This window comes from Nerophis ophidion, linkage group LG06, assembly GCF_033978795.1.
Source record: "Nerophis ophidion isolate RoL-2023_Sa linkage group LG06, RoL_Noph_v1.0, whole genome shotgun sequence".
In the NCBI taxonomy this organism is placed as follows: Eukaryota; Metazoa; Chordata; class Actinopteri; order Syngnathiformes; family Syngnathidae; genus Nerophis; species Nerophis ophidion.
The window spans coordinates 34,740,737-34,758,466 of record NC_084616.1 but is presented as its reverse complement, the minus strand read 5'-3'; the positions used below and the strand labels follow the sequence as shown (position 1 = coordinate 34,758,466).

Here is a 17,730-nt window from a genome sequence, read left to right as displayed (position 1 = left end):
CATCAACAATCACTTTATTGATCAAAACTAATTACTGTCGGCTGCTACCACACCAAGACAACATCAGCAACAAACTTTTGACAAAATTATCACTTTCTGTCGTAATACAACCACAACAAAGAAACTATGTGTATACCTCGTAATGACAGCAACTGCTCGCTCAGATTTGACAAAGACTCAGACACTTGGCACAGCCAGTGATGCTTTTACGGCCACAAAAAAAATTAAATGACAACTAATAATACATAATGCACATAATAACACTCTGACTTGTTAAATTGTTATTTATAAAAAAGGAAACAAATTGGCTGCTTTACACAAGGCACAATCAAGAACACAAAAGAACAAGAACAAGGAAGCTGGCAATGAATTGGGTAAAGGGGTCCAAATTCTTCACTGGGGCCCAAAATTCCTAGCAACGGCTCTGGGTACATGTACCACAGTTTGAGAATCACTGCTGTTGGGTGTTTAAAATTGAACTTAAGGGAAATACAGGCAAATGTCTGTATAATTTTTGCAAAATTCCAAAATAGGTTCTGAATATTTGAAGATGTATCTGTATTGTCTATTATATTGGGCTATGAGACATACATGAGTTGTTTCACATGGCCAATGCAAGATAAATAAAATTTAAAATATCTACAAAACCCAAAACCAGTGAAGTTGTTACGTTGTGTAAATCGTAAATAAAACAGAATACAATGATTTGCAAATCCTTTTCAACCTATATTAAATTGAATAGACTGCAAAGACAAGGTACTTAACGTTTGAAAGGGGAACTGTTGTTTTTATTTTTGCAAATAATAGCTCATTTGGAATTTGATGCATACAACATGTTTTAAAAAAGTTGGCACGAGTGGTAAAACAGACTGAGAAAGTCGAGGAATGCTTACAAACACTTATTTGTAACATCCCACAGGTGAACCGGCTAATTGGGAATAGGTGAGTGCCATGATTGGGTATAAAAGTAACTTCCATAAAATGCTCAGTCATTCACAAACAAGGATGGAGCAAGGATCACTACTTTGTGGACAAATGCGTGTGCACATTGTCAAACAGTTTAAGAACAACATTTCTCAACGAGCTATTGCAAGGAATTTAGGAATTTCACCATCTATCGTCCATAATATCATCATAAGGTTCAAAGAATCTGGAGGAATCACTGCACGTAAGCGATGATATTACGGACCTTCGATCCCTCAGGTGGCACCCATGTGGTATCACCACATGAGCTCAGGAACACTTCAGAAAACCACTGTCAATAACTTACTATAGTTTGTCGCTACATCTGTTAGTGCAAGTTAAAACTCTACTATGCAAAGCGAAAGCCATTTATCAACAACACCCAGAAACGCCGCCGGCTTCGCTGGCTCATCTAAGATGGACTGATGTAAAGTGTAAAAATGTTCTGTGGTCTGACGAGTCCACATTTCAAATTGTTTTTGAAAACTGTGGATGTTGTGTCCTCCGGAAAAAAGAGCAAATCTACCATCCGGATTGTTATAGGCGTAAAGTTCAAAAGCCAGCATCTGTGATAGTATGGGGGTGTATTAGTGCCCAAGGCATGGGTAACTTACACATCTGTGAAGGCACCATTAATGATGAAAGGTACATGCAGGATTTGGACCAACATATGACATTCAAGCAACGTTATCATGGATGCCCCCTGCTTATTTCAGCAAGACAATGCCAAGCCACGTGTTACAACAGCGTGGCGTCATAGTAAAATAATGTGGTTACTAGATTGGCCTACCTTTAGTCCAGACCTGTCTCCAATTGAAAATATGTGGTGCATTATAAAGTCTAAAATATGACAACGGAGACCCCAGACCAGTGGTTCTTAACCTGGGTTCGATTGAACCCTAGGCGTTCGGTGAGTCGGCCGCAGAGGTTCGGCAGAGCCTCCGATGCGGAGGTAAAAACACACCCGACTCATTGTGTAGATAAAAACTTCTCCCTATCGGCGTATTATGGATACCCCCAAACAATATTCCCTGTAATTTTCCATCAAATTTGCAGGTGTGTAATTTGTTGTGAGTTCATGCACTGCGTTGGTTTTGTTCTTTGAACAAGGTTCATTTTGTGCAACAGTTTAAAAAACATATAACTCTGTCTTGAATATGAAAAAAATAAACATGTTATTTTTCACTAAAGAAGGGTTCGGTGAATGTGCATATGAAACTGGTGGGGTTCGGTACCTCCAACAAGGTTAAGAACCACTGCCCCAGACTGTTAAACAATTTAAGCTGTACATTTAGCAAGAATGGAAATGAATTCCACCTGAAAAGCTTAAAAAAATGGTCTGCTCAGTTCCCAAATGTTTACTGAGTGTTGTTAAAAGGAAAGGCCATGTAACACAGTGGTAAAAATGTTCCTGTGCCAATTTGTTGCTGCCATTAAATTGTAAGTAACTATTATTTGCAAATACAAATTAAGTTTCTCGATTTGAACATTAAATATCTTGTCTTTGCAGTCTATTCAAATGAATATAAGCTCAGAAAGATTTGCAAACCATGGTATTCTGTTTTTATTTACGAATTACACAACGTGCCAATTTCACTGGTTTTGGGTTTTGTATAAAAAAAACAACAACATATAAAATACATTTTGTCAGTGACCACCATTTAAAAAGGGTGAAAAATGGTTTCTGGTATGAATCCATGTCCCATCAGTAGTTCAAGCATTATTTTTTTTTAGATGTTATGAAGACTTATGTCTATCTGGCACAGTTCCTTGAATGCAAATGTGAAGAAAAACAAACAATGGAAACTAAGAGCCTGCCAACAACATATATGATGAGACACGTCACTGCTTGAACAGCAGACTGAACAAACAAAACAAAGAGCCAAGTTAAATTAAAGCCTTTGCAACAGAACGAGTAAGCATTTTCCGAAATGAGAGATGCACTACATTTTGCAGGTAACTTAAGATACATGCAGAGAATATATGTGAGAATATAATGAAAGTATGTAATGTGTGGGTGCAGTATAATAAGGATGATCATTCGCCCTTATCTTCAATGGCCCACTTTTAGTACCCAATTCATGTTTGACCATCCCACTAGGGAAAAACCTATTGCTTTTAATGAGATTTGAAGAGACTTTTGTGATCCTCCACTGAAGAGTTAAGGTTTAATTTGATGACGAAAATATTGTGTGAGCTCCTCTGAGACAGTAACAGTTACTAAAGGTTGAACTCTTCCATAATTGGTTCACGTTCAGCAGAAAATAAGATGTAATTGCAAACTGCTGACATCGGACGAAGAGTTCAAAGAAGCATAAAAACAAAACTAAAAGAAAACAATGTTTCATATCATCTGGGATAAACATGAAAAGTCTGTTGTTTGGTTTCTATGGATATACTTAATCTTGGCCATCATGGCTAAGCTTGTGTCACATCTTCTCTGCCAGCATGAATAATCGAGCCTCTACTCCTAATGTGCCTGTCATTAAACAGGATCAGCAGAGAATAGATTTTTATGTCATGAAACTTTAAGCAAACGTGCATTGATTAGACTGAAAACAATTGAAAAATGGAAGCACTATGTGTCCCTGGACGGTTTGGCAGTAAAAACAACAAACACGATAGTTACTGAGCTGCTGCAGAGTTACTTTTATGGCTCTATACTTGTAAACATTGACTGTGTACTGAAATTATATGTATTTTGACACAGTTCCAGTGTAATGGATACATTAATCATTATGATATAGTTTATACATACAGAGCTGGAACATACAGTGCAGGCCAAAAGTTTGGACACGCCTTCTTCAATGGGTTTTCTTTATTTTCATGATTATTTACATTGTAGATTGTCACTGAAGGCATCAAAACTATGAATAAGAACATGTGGAGTTATGTACTTAACAAAAAAAGGTGAAACAACTGAAAACATGTTTTATATGCTAGTGTCTTCAAAATAGCCACCCTTTGCTCTGATTACTGCTTTGCACACTCTTGACATTCTCTTGATGAGCTTCGAGTACACCAGTGAAGTAAAAACCATCTCAGATGACTACCTCTTGAAGCTCATCGAGAGAATGCCAAGAATGTGCGAAAAATAATCAGAGGAAAGGGTGGCTATTTTGAAGAAACTAGAATATAAAACATGTTTTCAGTCATTTCACCTTTTTATTCTCTTTCTTTTTTTATAGGTCTATTTATTGATTTTCACATTCATAATTAACAAAACATTCCAAACCCTGTCCGTCCCCTACCGCTGCTGTCACTTAGAACAAAAAAAAAAAAGTACAAAAGTACCCAGAGTAATAAAAAAACAAACAAAAAAATGTTCAATACAAGGCACTTGAGACAAAGTAATTGAAAGCTGAAACACACTGTAGAAGCAGCATGACAAGGCCTGAGACGTCGGCAGTCATATTCAGGTATGTGTCGAGGGCTATTCCTGCACTTGTGTAGAGGATTGATAAAAAAAATCCAAAAAGGTCTCCACACTTTAAAAAACTTGTTTTCAGACCCCCGTAATGTACAGTATACAGCTTCAGGTTTGCTAGCACATCCCTTATCCAGTGGGAGACTGAGGGTGGGACAGCCTCCTTCCACTCCAACAATATCAGGCGGCGTGCGAGGAGGGTGGTAAAAGCCACTATTTTTTTATGACCCCCTACAGGTAGCTCCCTCCCTTCAGAAACGACTCCAAATATAGACATTAAAGGGTTTGGATCAATTTGAACTGTTAAGACTGTGGAGAGTGCTTTGAAGATGGACTTCCAGTACCCCTTTAGCTTCGGACAAAGCCAAAACATGTGTATTAATGTTGTGTTATCTAGTTTACATCCATCACATGATGGGTTAATTTGGGGGAATATTTTAGCTAATTTTGCTTTTGAGACGTGCACCCGGTGTATCACTTTAAATTGGACAAGTGAGTGTCTTGCGCTCATACAAGACAAGTGAACTGTTAGAATAATTGTTTCTAAATTATCACAAACACTTTGTGTCGTAATGAGTTCCCAGCGAGAAGAACAAAAGCTGTCTTTGAACCTACCAAGAGTCAGGCTTGTAAAACTCCACTGTGTAAGGGGGAAGCGACATGAAGGTGTTCCTGTTTCTTTCATGTATTGTAATCAAACAGAAATATATTTTCTGACCCAAAAACTACAAAAGCGAAGAGGAAGCAGGACCAGACCCCTCTCCAGGCAACCTCTTTTTGAACTGTTCTACGAACCTCTTTTTGAACTGTTTTACACACCTCTTTTTTGAACAGACCTTTTCTGTGAACTGTTTACAACATTTTCTGTGAACTGTATACGACCCTCGTCCCTTAGAAACAGCTGTGGCCATGTGGTCAGGGAATGTCCAAATAAAAGAAGGAGGCGTGCAATCTTGTGGCAGAGCGTGGGTGACACTGTAAGAGGTTACAGGTCGACACGTTTCCCCTCAATTAGCCAAATTTAATTCGGTCTCTGTTTAATTATTTGCTTCTTGTCTTGTTTAGTATATGTCATCAGTGTTTGAACCTGACATTAACCCTTTTCATAATTTTTGCCCAAGTTCCGTCATCCATTGATGTTTGGAGGTGTTGTTCCCATGCTGTTCTAATTCTTTGCATGAAAGTGCATTCAAATCCTGAGAGTAAATTAAATATATGTGAGATTGCCCTCTTGCCCTCCTTTGTTGGATTGAAAGACTTGATTTCATATGTGTTTGATTTAGAGGGTTTGTTGGGGAACTGTGGAAGAACTGTTTTAACATAATCCCATAATCTGGAAATATCTAAATATATGGGAACTGGGTCAATTCAATTTCTTGGACAACTCCATATAAGAGGCGAATATATTGTCTATAAAGAGATCATTGAAGGATTTCAAACCCGTTTGATGCCACATATTAAAAGCTGTGTCAAGTGTTGAAGGTGGAAAGCAATGATTTGATGCAACAGGGCTGAAGAGGCTCATTCCTTGCTGGTCAAAATGTTTTCAAAATTGACAGTATATTTTGAGCGAGTGACTAACTACAGGATTAATGTTGATTGTCTTCACTGGTAGAGGCAAAGCCGCACCCAATAAGGCTGCTAAGGAAGCAGAACCGCAAGAATGTGTCTCCAGCTTCACCCATGTAGGATTTTCCTGATGTAGGTGGTTATATGTCCATTATGACATGCAATGTAAGTTGGCAGCCAAGTAATGTATACGGAAATTTAGAAGGGCCATTCCTCCATCATGTTTTGCTCTTTGCAAAAACTCCTTGCGCAGGCGTGGCTGTTTGCCATTCCAAATATAAAACTGAGATTATTCAGTCTAATTTTTTCAAAAATGTGCCAGGGATAAATACAGGCAACCATTGAAACAAATACAAATATTTTGGAAGCACAGTCATCTTAATTGCATTGACTCTACCTATGAGTATAATGAGCAAGGGAGTCCAATTAGCCAGATCTTGATTGGTTTGTGTAAACAATTTTCCAAAGTTTGGCCTAAACAGGTCTTTAAAATTCTTTGTAATAGTAACTTCGAGGTAATTAGAACTGTCTGTAGTGATCTTAACGGGGAAACTATTGTTTTCTAGTATTGGGACGTCCATTTTCAAGGGCAGTAGCTCAGTTTTATGTAAATTCAGTTTATACCCTGAGATTTCACCAAACCATTGTAACAGGCTAAGGATAAATGTAATTGCAGACTATGTGTTGGACACATAAAGGAGAAGGTCGTCAGCATAAAGGGACAATTTATGTTCTATGTTTCCTCTATTTATGCCCATTATGGAGTGATTAGACCTAATGGCTGAAGCTAGGGGTTCGATAGCCAGGACAAAAAGAAAGGGACTGAGGGGGCATCCCTAGCGAGTTCCACGGTGCAAATCAAAAGGACTTAAATACAAATTATTAGTCAGAATCATAGCAGAAGGACTGGATTATAACAGATTTATCCACGTGATGAATGTTATACCGATTCCAAATGTTGCCAGCGTTTCAAAAAGGTTGTCCCATTCTACTCTATCGAATGCCTCCTCTGCATCCATGGAGAGAAGACATTCTGAAGCAGCTTGCCAAGGAGTGTACATTATGTTAAACAGGCGTCCGGTATTAAAAATTAGTGTCTATGCTTAACAAAGCCTGTCTGGTCTGGGGATATTAAACTGGGTAAAATGTTTTCCAAAAGATAAGCCAGTACTTTGGCCAATATTTTATAGTCTGTGTTTGACAAATATATGGGTCTATAGGATCTGCAGTCTAAAGGCTCCTTGCTCTTTTTTGCCAGTAATGTTATGCATGACTGATTTAGGGTGGTTGGAAGGAATCCCACTTCTAGTGATTCTAAATACATGGCTGCCAAAATGGGAGCAATCTGTGTGGAGAATTTCACATAAAATTCACACGGCAGACCATCCAGACGAGGGGATTTTTTTAGTTTGTAGAGACTTAATGACCTCCAATATTTATTGTTGTTTTACTGGCTTATTTAAATTCAAGACCTGATCTGGTGACAAGGATGGGATATGTAGATCCTTACAAAAGTCCTGTATGGCATTGGGGTTGGAGGGGCTGTTGGACGCACACAGTTTACCATTATTTAACATTTTCTGTTACGTACATAACTCCACATGTGTTCATTCATAGTTTTGATGCCTTCAGTGAAAATCTACAATGTAAATAGTCATGAAAATAAAGAAAACGCATTGAATGAGAAAGTGTGTCCAAACTTTTGGCCTGTACTGTACTTGTACTGTTATTGTTACCCTTGAGGTCAGTTGTCCACTTAACCCTCAGGGGACAAAGGCTGACTTATTTGTCCTTTAATTTTCCCAAGAGTCTTTCTTTCATCTTACATTTTAAAATGTCAATGTCCAATTTCTTCACGGGTATATGATACACTAGGTCTTATTCAACAATACCTCAAAGCCAAACAGGACATATTAATCTTTCGGATTTCAAAGAGCATAAAAGATCATAGTTTTCAGTCTGTATACATTTTGCATAACGGTAATTAGTTAACAATTTTAAATCTGTGACATTATTTTATCAAAATATCTCAAAATGGTCACCATTTAAAAACACACGTTCGATATTTTTCTTTAGGACTGAAGTTTGATAAGGAATTTGAGCAAAATAAGTACCAAAATGTTTTTGTGCCCTTCAAAATCTTACACACTTTTATGTCCTGTTTGGCTTTGAAATTAATAAAAAATCGAATGTCCCCATGATGACAGATGGGTTAGTGCGTCTGCCTCACAATACAAAGGTCCTGAGTAGTCAGGGTTCAATCCCGGGTTCGGGATCTTTCTGTGTGGAGTTTGCATGTACTCCCCGTGAATGCGTGGGTTCCCGCCGGGTACTCCGGCTTCCTCCCACTTCCAAAGACATGCACCTGGGGATAGTTTAATTGGCAACACTAAATTGGTCCTTGTGTGTGAATGTGAGTGTGAATGTTGTCTGTCTATCTGTGTTGGCCCTGCGATGAGGTGGCGACTTGTCCAGGGTGTACACCGCCTTCCGCCCGATTGTAGCTGAGATAGGCACCAGCGCCCCCCGCGACCCCAAAGGGAATAAGCGGTAGAAAATGGATGGATGGATGTCCCCAGATGGTTAAGTATGAATGAATTACTGTATTTTGTTTTTATGCACTTATTAAATTATGAAAGCAATCACATTTTTAATAAGCTTTGCACATCTGCAGCTCAATACAATTAGATCTGATGTGTTTAAAATAAAATGATTAATTCTACCTTTCAACACGGGCATGAAGGCCTCTAACATTTTGTCCTAAGCAACAAACCATGTGTATATAATTTGAAGTTTTAAAAGTTTTTGAGTGGTTTGGTTTGCTTCAATAAGGCTTTCAGTTGGTTGCAGACTTTAAAGTAAAACCTGTAGTAGGTAACATGTGCAGTGTCATGATCCTTGATGATTGTCTTAGACTTTTGTTTAATGTTTCCTTATTTTCTGTATTATTTTCTGTTGTGCGGTTTTATTTTAGTTTCCATTCCCTGTTTGCCACCACCATTCCTCTAGTTTGAGTGCTGGCTCCCTGACATGTCAATCAGGCAATTGGGATGCACTTGTCCCTAGTTGCCAATCTGGAAGCCTCCTAAAACAGCCTCGTCTGTTGTTTTGTGCCTTTGGGAGTGTAGTAATTATTGTCGCTGGGCTGCATAGCTCTTCCTTTTGCTACCTGTTTTTTGTAAGTCTCTTCCACTCACCCGTGATCAGTTTGTGCTTCGACCATGTTGGTGCTCTCTGGGTTACACTTATTTAATTGACTTTTTACCTTGCACTTCGCATATTTGCCTTAGCATCTTGGGATTATTTCACAAGCAACGCTGCCAGACCGTAAGATGCAGAAAGCTTACACGCTGATATTATTATATAAGAGTCAGCTAATTTCAGGCGTTTTAAATGTGTTTCCTTCTAAATTATTGAAAGTGTATATTTTGCCAAATGTGGCAAAAGAGTGAGATGCTCCGTAATAATAATATATACATACTTTTTTGCAGTAGACACTTAGCCAACTTTGGGGATTGCATACTGTACTGGTAATACCTAACATAACCTAGATCAGTGGTTGTCAAACTTTTTTCACCAATTACCACCTTAGAGAACACTTGTTCTCCAAGTACATCCATAAGACACAAATTAAAATACAATAGTGTAGTAGGCCTAAGTATTCATTAAAAAAACAAGGCAGATATTTTATTTATCAAGTATATTTAGGATTTTAGCCTCTGTAACGTTACGCACAGTTTGAATAGTAACACTGTGTTTGAATATAGGAAAAAAAACACACTCTACTTAAAAAAGTACAGTAGAAAATTTAAATAAGTGACTGTACTACTTGATGAAGCCCGCGTACCACAGTTTGAGAATCACTGACCTCGACATTTGTAGGGGAGGATTGTGATCAGTGCACTGTTGGAGTGAAGGTCAGTGACCCCGTCGGGTGACTGGAGACAGCACACCCTCAGACGGGGGCGTGGCATGTGCTGGCTGAGAGACACAGCTGTCAGATGATTAGTCGCGCAGGTGGTACGTGTTAGAGTAATCATCTGTTGTCCTTAACAGTGAGCGGCCGGGTGCAAGGAGTGGTTGAGACCGGAAAGACGGAAGCAGAGACACACTTGGTGATGAGAAACCAGAGCAACTGAAAAGTCGAAACATTGTTGATGTGTGACCAATCAAGCAATAAATCTCCTGTCAAACCCGAACGACTGGCTTCCAGTGTGACTGTGTGAGTAGGAAAGCTTACATTTGGCGCTCAACTTAAAAAAAATACAATATAACAATGTCAACACCTAGCCCGATAGAAGCATTGGGGCAGCTGATGGCGCAAATATCTACCGCAAATCACCGGCAGATGGAGGCGATGCAAAGCCAAATCGCGCAACAAAATCAAATCCTGCGAGCCATGACAGAGAGGTCCGGAGCAGGAACACCCACAACAGCGAGGCCATCCCTAGCGACTGTGGGGATGCACAGAATGGCGGAGACAGAAGATCCACAATCATTTATGGACATGTTCGAAGCCACGGCGGGCGCATGCGCATGGCCGGAGGAGGAATGGGCAGTGCGTCTGCTGCCGCTGCTGGCGGGAGAGGCGCAACGAGCGGCACTCAGCCTACCACCAGATTCCCGGGTAAGGTACCGGGACTTGAGACGCGCAGTGCTGGACCGGACGGGAGGATCCAAAGAGGATCACAGGCGCCAATTCCGGGCAATACGACTCGGCCCGGAGGAGCGGCCTTTCGCCCTGAGACAGCAACTCAGCGACGCGGCGACCAGATGGCTGCAACCCGGGCGAGTCGAGGAGGTGATGGAACAAATAATTCTGGAGCAGTTGATGGAAGCGATCCCGCTACGGACCTCAGCGTGGCTCCGGTATCACCGCCCACAAGACCTGGCCGCGGCGGTGGCCCTTGCAGAAGATCATTTGGCAGTGCATCGGAAGGAGGAAAAGACAGCGGAGGCGGGGGAGCGCCCAGTTCCAGCGCCGCGCGAGATGCGATTCAGCAATGGACGAGATTTAAAAATGCTCAAACTGTTTTTTCTCCTCCTCAGAACCCGGCCGTTACAGACGCTGTGTCTCCCCCGCAAACGGCTCCTCGGATGCCTGGGCAGGTGTGCTGGAGGTGTGGACGGCTTGGACACCTGCAGCGGGAATGTAAAAGCATGGAGGTGGGTCAGGTGATCAGGGTCGTCGACCCTGCGGCGCCCTCCCCCGGGCCAGGAGAGACGTACTACGTACCGGTTGGGATACAAGGGAGTACACACCGGGCGATGGTGGATTCGGGCTACGAGCAGTCCATGATCCACCATAATCTGGTTCGACCCTGGGCGTTGAGAATGGGTACACGGGTGGGGGTTAAATGTGTGCATGGGGATGTTCACGAGTACCCTATTGTGCCGGTGGAAATTTTTATTAAGGGAAAAAAACATAGTGTTAAGGTGGCTGTAAGTTCGCGCCTGGCGCACCCCTTAATCTTGGGAAACAATTGGTCGGGATTTAATGGGTTAATAGAGCAGTGCGCAGGGGTGCGTTCACGACCGGTAGGGAAAGGGGATATCCGCGCTGTTCTCATCGGCGATGCGAGATCATCCGACGCTGCCGGGGGGGAGGGGGAAGGGGAGACGGCGGGGGCTTCTCAGGAAGTCTCCCCGGCTCCCCAATGGCGCCCCATGGATGATTTTCCACTTGAGCAGTCTCGAGATGACACCCTGCGCGCGACCTGGGACCAAGTGATTTCAATTGATGGATAGCTGGTTCGCCCGGGGACAGCGCGGGATTTCCCTCACTTTGCATTGATTAGGGACAGATTATACAGAGTGAGTCGTGACACTCAGACAGGGGAAGAAATCACCCAGTAGTTGTTGGGGTATGATAAGACACTTAATCGGATAATGGTCCGGTTCTATTGGCCCGGCATTCGAGCGGACGTGCGCCGCTGGTGCGCGTCCTGCCCGGATTGTCAGCTAGTCAACCCCGCGGCCACCCCTAGGGCTCCTTTGCGGCCATTACCACTCATTGAGGTCCCGTTTGAACGTATTGGTATGGACCTCGTCGGACCATTTCATCCGAGCACCCAGGGATATCGCTTTGCGCTATTCCTGGTGGATTACGCAACGGGCTATCCCGAAACAGTACCACTGCGCTCCATCTCTGCAAAGAGTGTAGCACAGGCACTGTTTCAAGTTATCTCCCGAGTTGGAATCCCGAAAGAGATTCTAACTGACCAGGGCACGTCCTTTATGTCACGCACATTAAAGGAGCTGTACGGATTATAGGGGATCAAATCTATTCGGACCAGCGTTTACCACCCACAGACAGATGGGCTGGTAGAACGGATGAATAGAATTTTGAAATCCATGATCCGGAAGTTCGTACACGAGGACAAACCCAATTGGCATAAATGGTTGGATCCCCTATTGTTTGCAGTGCGGGAAGTTCCTCAGGCCTCCACAAGGTTTTCCCCGTTTGAACTGTTATTCGGCAGGAAGCCGCGAGGAGTACTGTACCTAGTTAAGGAAAGCTGTGAGGAAGGTCCAAGTCCAAGTAAAAACGAAATTCAGTACGTCATTGACTTGAGAGCAAGACTCCACACATTGGGTCACGGGAGAATTTGCTCCAAGCCCAAAAACACCAGCAACGCCTGTATAACAAGGGGACGCAACTCAGACAATTTTCACCGGGAGAGAAAGTACTTGTATTACTCCCAACATCCAGCTCTAAATCACTCGCCAAGTGGCAAGGACCCTTCGTGGTCACACGACGAGTGGGTGATGTGGATTATGAGGTCCGGCGGTCTGACAGGGGCGGGGCAACCCAAACCTACCACCTCAACCTATTAAAAGGGTCTCCATGGTGACAGCGATAGCGGAGAACGAGGAACTGGGGCCGGAGGTTTCCCGTTTCCCCGGCCCTCCCTTCTCCGCTGTGATGATAATCTGACTCCGTCACAAAAAGTACATGTGGTTAATTTACAGCAACATTTTGCTGACGTGTTCTCCCCCCTGCCAGGCTGCACGAACCTCACCCAACATCACATAGAGACCAGCACAGGCGTGACGGTGAGGTCTCGGCCCTATAGGTTACCCGAACACAAGCGCAAAGTAGTTCGGGAGGAATTAAAAGCCATGCTGGAACTGGGGGTAATAGAAGAGTCACAGAGCATGGAGCAGTCCCATAGTTCTCGTACGGAAGAAAGATGGGTCTGTGCGATTCTGTGTGGACTACCGCAAGGTAAATGATGTGTCACGCTTTGATGCCTACCCGATGCCCCGGGTTAACGAGCTCCTAGACCGGTTGGGCACTGCTCGTTTTTTTACGACACTGGATTTAACTAAGGGTTACTGGCAGATTCCCTTGTCTCCAGAGTCTAAGGAAAAAACGGCATTCTCCACTCCGGAAGGTTTATACCAATTCGTGACCCTTCCGTTCGGCTTGTTCGGTGCGCCCGCCACTTTTCAGAGACTCATGGACCGGGTGCTGTGTCCTCACGCTGCATATGCTGCCGCCTATCTGGATGATGTCATCATTCAGGGGAACAACTGGGCGGAGCATGTGCAGAGGGTGGGGGCAGTACTCGAGTCCCTGAGGCTGGCGGGGCTCACCGCCAATCCGGCAAAGTGCGCGGTTGGCCGGAGGGAGGTACAGTATCTGGGGTACCACTTGGGGGAAGGTCAGGTGCGGCCTCAGATATACAAAACCGCGGCAGTTGCAGCCTGCCCGACCCTGAAGACGAAAAAAGAGGTGAGGCAGTTTTTGGGGCTGGTGGGCTACTACTGGAGGTTCGTCCCCCGGTTTGCAGACCTGACCAGCCCACTAACTGACCTCACCCGGAAAGGTGCTCCAGATCTGGTCCAGTGGACGGAGCAGTGCCAGCAGACATTCGAGAAGGTGAGGAAAGTACTTTGCGAGGAGCCGGTACTACACATGCCTGATTTTTCCCTCCCATTTTGTTTGCAGGCGGACGCGTCGGGCAGAGGGCTGGGAGCGGTTTTATCACAGCAGAAAGAGGGTATCGACCACCCCATCCTATATATCAGCAGAAAGCTGTCAGAACGAGAAGGCCGGTACAGCACGGTGGAGAGGGAGTGCCTGGCTATCCGGTGGGCGTTCGCTGCCCTCCTGTACTACCTGCTGGGACGCCCGTTCAGCCTCTGCTAGGACCACAAGCCTCTCCAGTGGCTCCACCGCATGAAAGATGCCAAAGCGCGGATCACCCGTTGGTATCTTGCTTTACAACCCTACCATTTCAGAGTGATCCATAGGGCCAGGAGCGCAGATGGTCGTGGCGGACTTTCTCTCCCGCTCTCGGGGTGGGGGGGGGGGCGCGGTGATGTCCCGGCCTAAGTCTGGCGGTGGAGGTATGTAGGGGAGGATTGTGATCAGTGCACTGTTGGAGTGAAGGTCAGCGAACCCGTCTGGGTGACTGGGGCGTGGCATGTGCTGGCTGAGACACACAGCTGTCAGATGATTAGTGTCGCAGGTGGTACGTGTTAGAGTAATCATTTGTTGTCCTTAACAGTGAGCGGCCGGGTGCAAGGAGTGGTCGAGACCAGAGAGACGGAAGCAGAGACACACTTGGTGATGAGAAACCAGAGCGACTGAAAAGTCGAGACATTGTTAATGTGTGACCAATCAAGGAATACATCTCCTGTCAAACCCGAACGACTGGCTTCTAGTGTGACTGTGTGAGTAGGAAAGCTTACAACATTATATTCAACTATAAACATTGGATATGCTTGTACTGAGACAGAGTGTGAAGTGAAAACTTTAATTGGACTTCTTAGAATTAAATCCAGAATTGTTAAAACTTTTTAGGACACATTGGAGCAGAGGGAGGCAGCAGTGGGAATAAAATAACTGTTATTCAAGGTGTGTGTGAGGGGGTACACTGTGTGAGTGTACCGAGGACAGAGGAACAAGACAGATCTAGGACAACCAAAACCAGGGCACTGAGAAACGTGTTCAAGTGTAACTGGTTGTCCGGCCTTAATTACAATTTTGGCCGTCTTTTATCATTTTCATTGACACGGCCGTTGAGCTGTGGACTAAGATTCCTGCAAGGAGAGCACATCTGAGACCATTCCACAAGATGAAATGCAAGGCAGAGTTGTAGTTGAAAAACTGTGCTGCGACACAGTATAGTGGAGGAGATGAGTGATGGATCATAATGTAATGCTTTTGAAATCACTCTTAAAAGATGAAGATTAGCGATTTTCAAATTTACATCATTTACGCTTTAGTCATAGCACATCATAACTTTAAAGGCACTGACTCACGTGCTCGCTGTTCCCAGAGAAAGTTTTAACATGTTTGAATAAATCCTATCTTGCTGATTGTATTGTACCCTATGTTCCGTTCAGAAATCTACATTAAAAAATGCTGGCTTATTAGTGATTCCCAGAGCTCAAAAAAAGTCTGCAGGCTCTCGAGAGTTTTCTAAAAAGTCTGCAGGCTCTAGACAGTTTTTTATTTGGGCTCCAGTACTCTGGAATGTCCTACCAACAACAGTTAGAGATGTCAACTTGGTAGAAGGATTTAAGTCCCACCTTAACTCATTTGTACACTTTAGTTTTTACATAGACTGTTTTAGACCAGTTGACCTGCCGCTTCTCCTCCGCCCACCCCCTCTCCTGCATGGAGAGGTTACCAGATGGCCACAGATGAGATACCAGTCCGCAGGAAGTGTTAGCTGTTCTAAGTCATGACCCAGTGTGAACCATCCGTGTATGACCTGTTTGGAGACCTCCTACGACCCTCTACTTGCCCCCGATGGACTGGACACTTAAATAATCATGAATAATTTGCAACAACTGTACCCACTTGGCATCCATTGCAGCCAGTCACACAGGAGGGGAGAGGTCCCTTGTTGAGGTTTGCACCTAAAACCCCCTCGGCGCATGGGCGCAGTAAGTACTCACTGACCAAATGGGAGGATTCCAGAAAAAAGAGGAGCCGATTGGCTGACATTACAGACAAGACCAAATAAAATTTAAAAAACAGCAGAAAACAACAAAACAAGAAGGGAAAATTGCATTATACAAGATAGCAATGAACCGTGTCCATCCATTTTCTACCGCTTGTCCCTTTTGGGGTCATGGGGGGTGCTGCAGCCTATCTCAGCTGCATTCGGGCGGAAGACGGCGTACACCCTGGACAAGTTTTAACCGTGATTAATCATTCTTAAATTCAAATTCAAAAGGGTGATTAATGAGATTTAAAATATAAATAATTTGACAGCCTTAATGTAGTGTTCTATGATTGACTACATAGCTCCATAAAATAGACAAAACAGTTATGTTATTTTTTTACAATAATTAAAAGAAAATGTTTTTTTATAAGATTCTCTTCAAACATTTAATGAAGTGAAAAAAAAAGGTAAATCCCACACTTGTCTTTTCTATAGTAAATCGGTACAGGATATATGGGCATCTACATCAACAAAATAATTTGGACAGGAATTATATATATATATATATATATATATATATATATATATATATATATATATATATATATATACATATATATATATATATATATATATATATATATATATATATATATATATATACATACATATATATATATTTTTTATTATACTTATATATATACACTCCTGCTTCCTACCACCTCCAAAGACATGCATCTGGGGATAGGTTGATTGGCAACACCAAATTGGCCCTAGTGTGTGAATGTGAGTGTGAATGTTGTCTGTCTATCTGTGTTGGCCTTGCGATGAGGTGGCGACTTGTCCAGGGTGTACCCCGCCTTCCGCCCAAAGCATCTGCGATAAGCTCCAGCACCCCTGTGACTCCGAATGAGACAAGCGGTAGTAAATGGAAGGATATATATAATATAATATATATATATATATATATATAAATATATATATATTAAAAAAATATATATATGAAATATATATGGATACGGATATATGTATATATATATATATATATATATATATATATATATATATATATATATATGTATATATATATATATATATATGTATATATATATATATATGTATATATATATATATATATATATATATGTATACACACACATACATATGTATTATATATACTCTTGCATTTTTTTGTTGTTTTGGCTGACCTAAAATATTTGAAAAAAAAGTCGCTTCCAAACGCATGTATGTATGTAACAAGATAGACCTTATTTGCTGCAACGTTTAGTTTTGCACACTTGCAAACATATTACCACACTGATACATGCATTAAGAGAGTAGAACTATGTATAACTGTAACAGTCACAATCCAACACACAGCACTCACCCTCCTTTGATGTAGTCCAGGAATGTGTGCTCTGACTCCACGTTGAATGACAACAAGGACACCTGATGGCAGAACAAAACAGATTGTTTAATGTTTGGTCATTAAAGCGAGGGAGAGCTACCAATCTGCATTAACACATTAACAGCTGACCTCTGTGCAAACCACCCCGAAAATGCCTCACCCATGCAGAATGAGTGTGACGCATGAACAGAATGTTTAATGTTGACATTACAATCCAAAATGTGCTTGTGCACTGATGGATGCATATATTACAAGCATTCATCACCACACACTTGGCCCCAGACTTGAGGCTCATTACAGAATATTACAACGTTTAGCCACAACATTCCGCCAAATGTTTCATTTCACTGCCTGCACTGTAATTTCTGACTCTGGCGGATGGAATAAAACATTTAGCTTAACTCAGCTGCTGTGTCTAATCCATTTAGTGGAGACTTCCTGTGAGAGTTATTCTTATC

At 42.5% G+C, this 17,730-nt stretch overlaps 1 protein-coding gene across 2 annotated transcripts in view; it reads right to left on the bottom strand.

Moving 5' to 3' along the window:
• cpne5a (copine Va) overlaps positions 1 to 17,730 on the bottom strand; it is a 266,519-nt gene that overhangs the window by 59,894 nt on the left and 188,895 nt on the right. For both annotated transcript variants that reach the window (XM_061903539.1, XM_061903540.1), the window contains one exon: positions 17,252 to 17,313. In XM_061903539.1, coding sequence (XP_061759523.1) covers positions 17,252 to 17,313 — 62 coding nt within the window. The remainder of the gene's footprint in view (positions 1 to 17,251; positions 17,314 to 17,730) is intronic.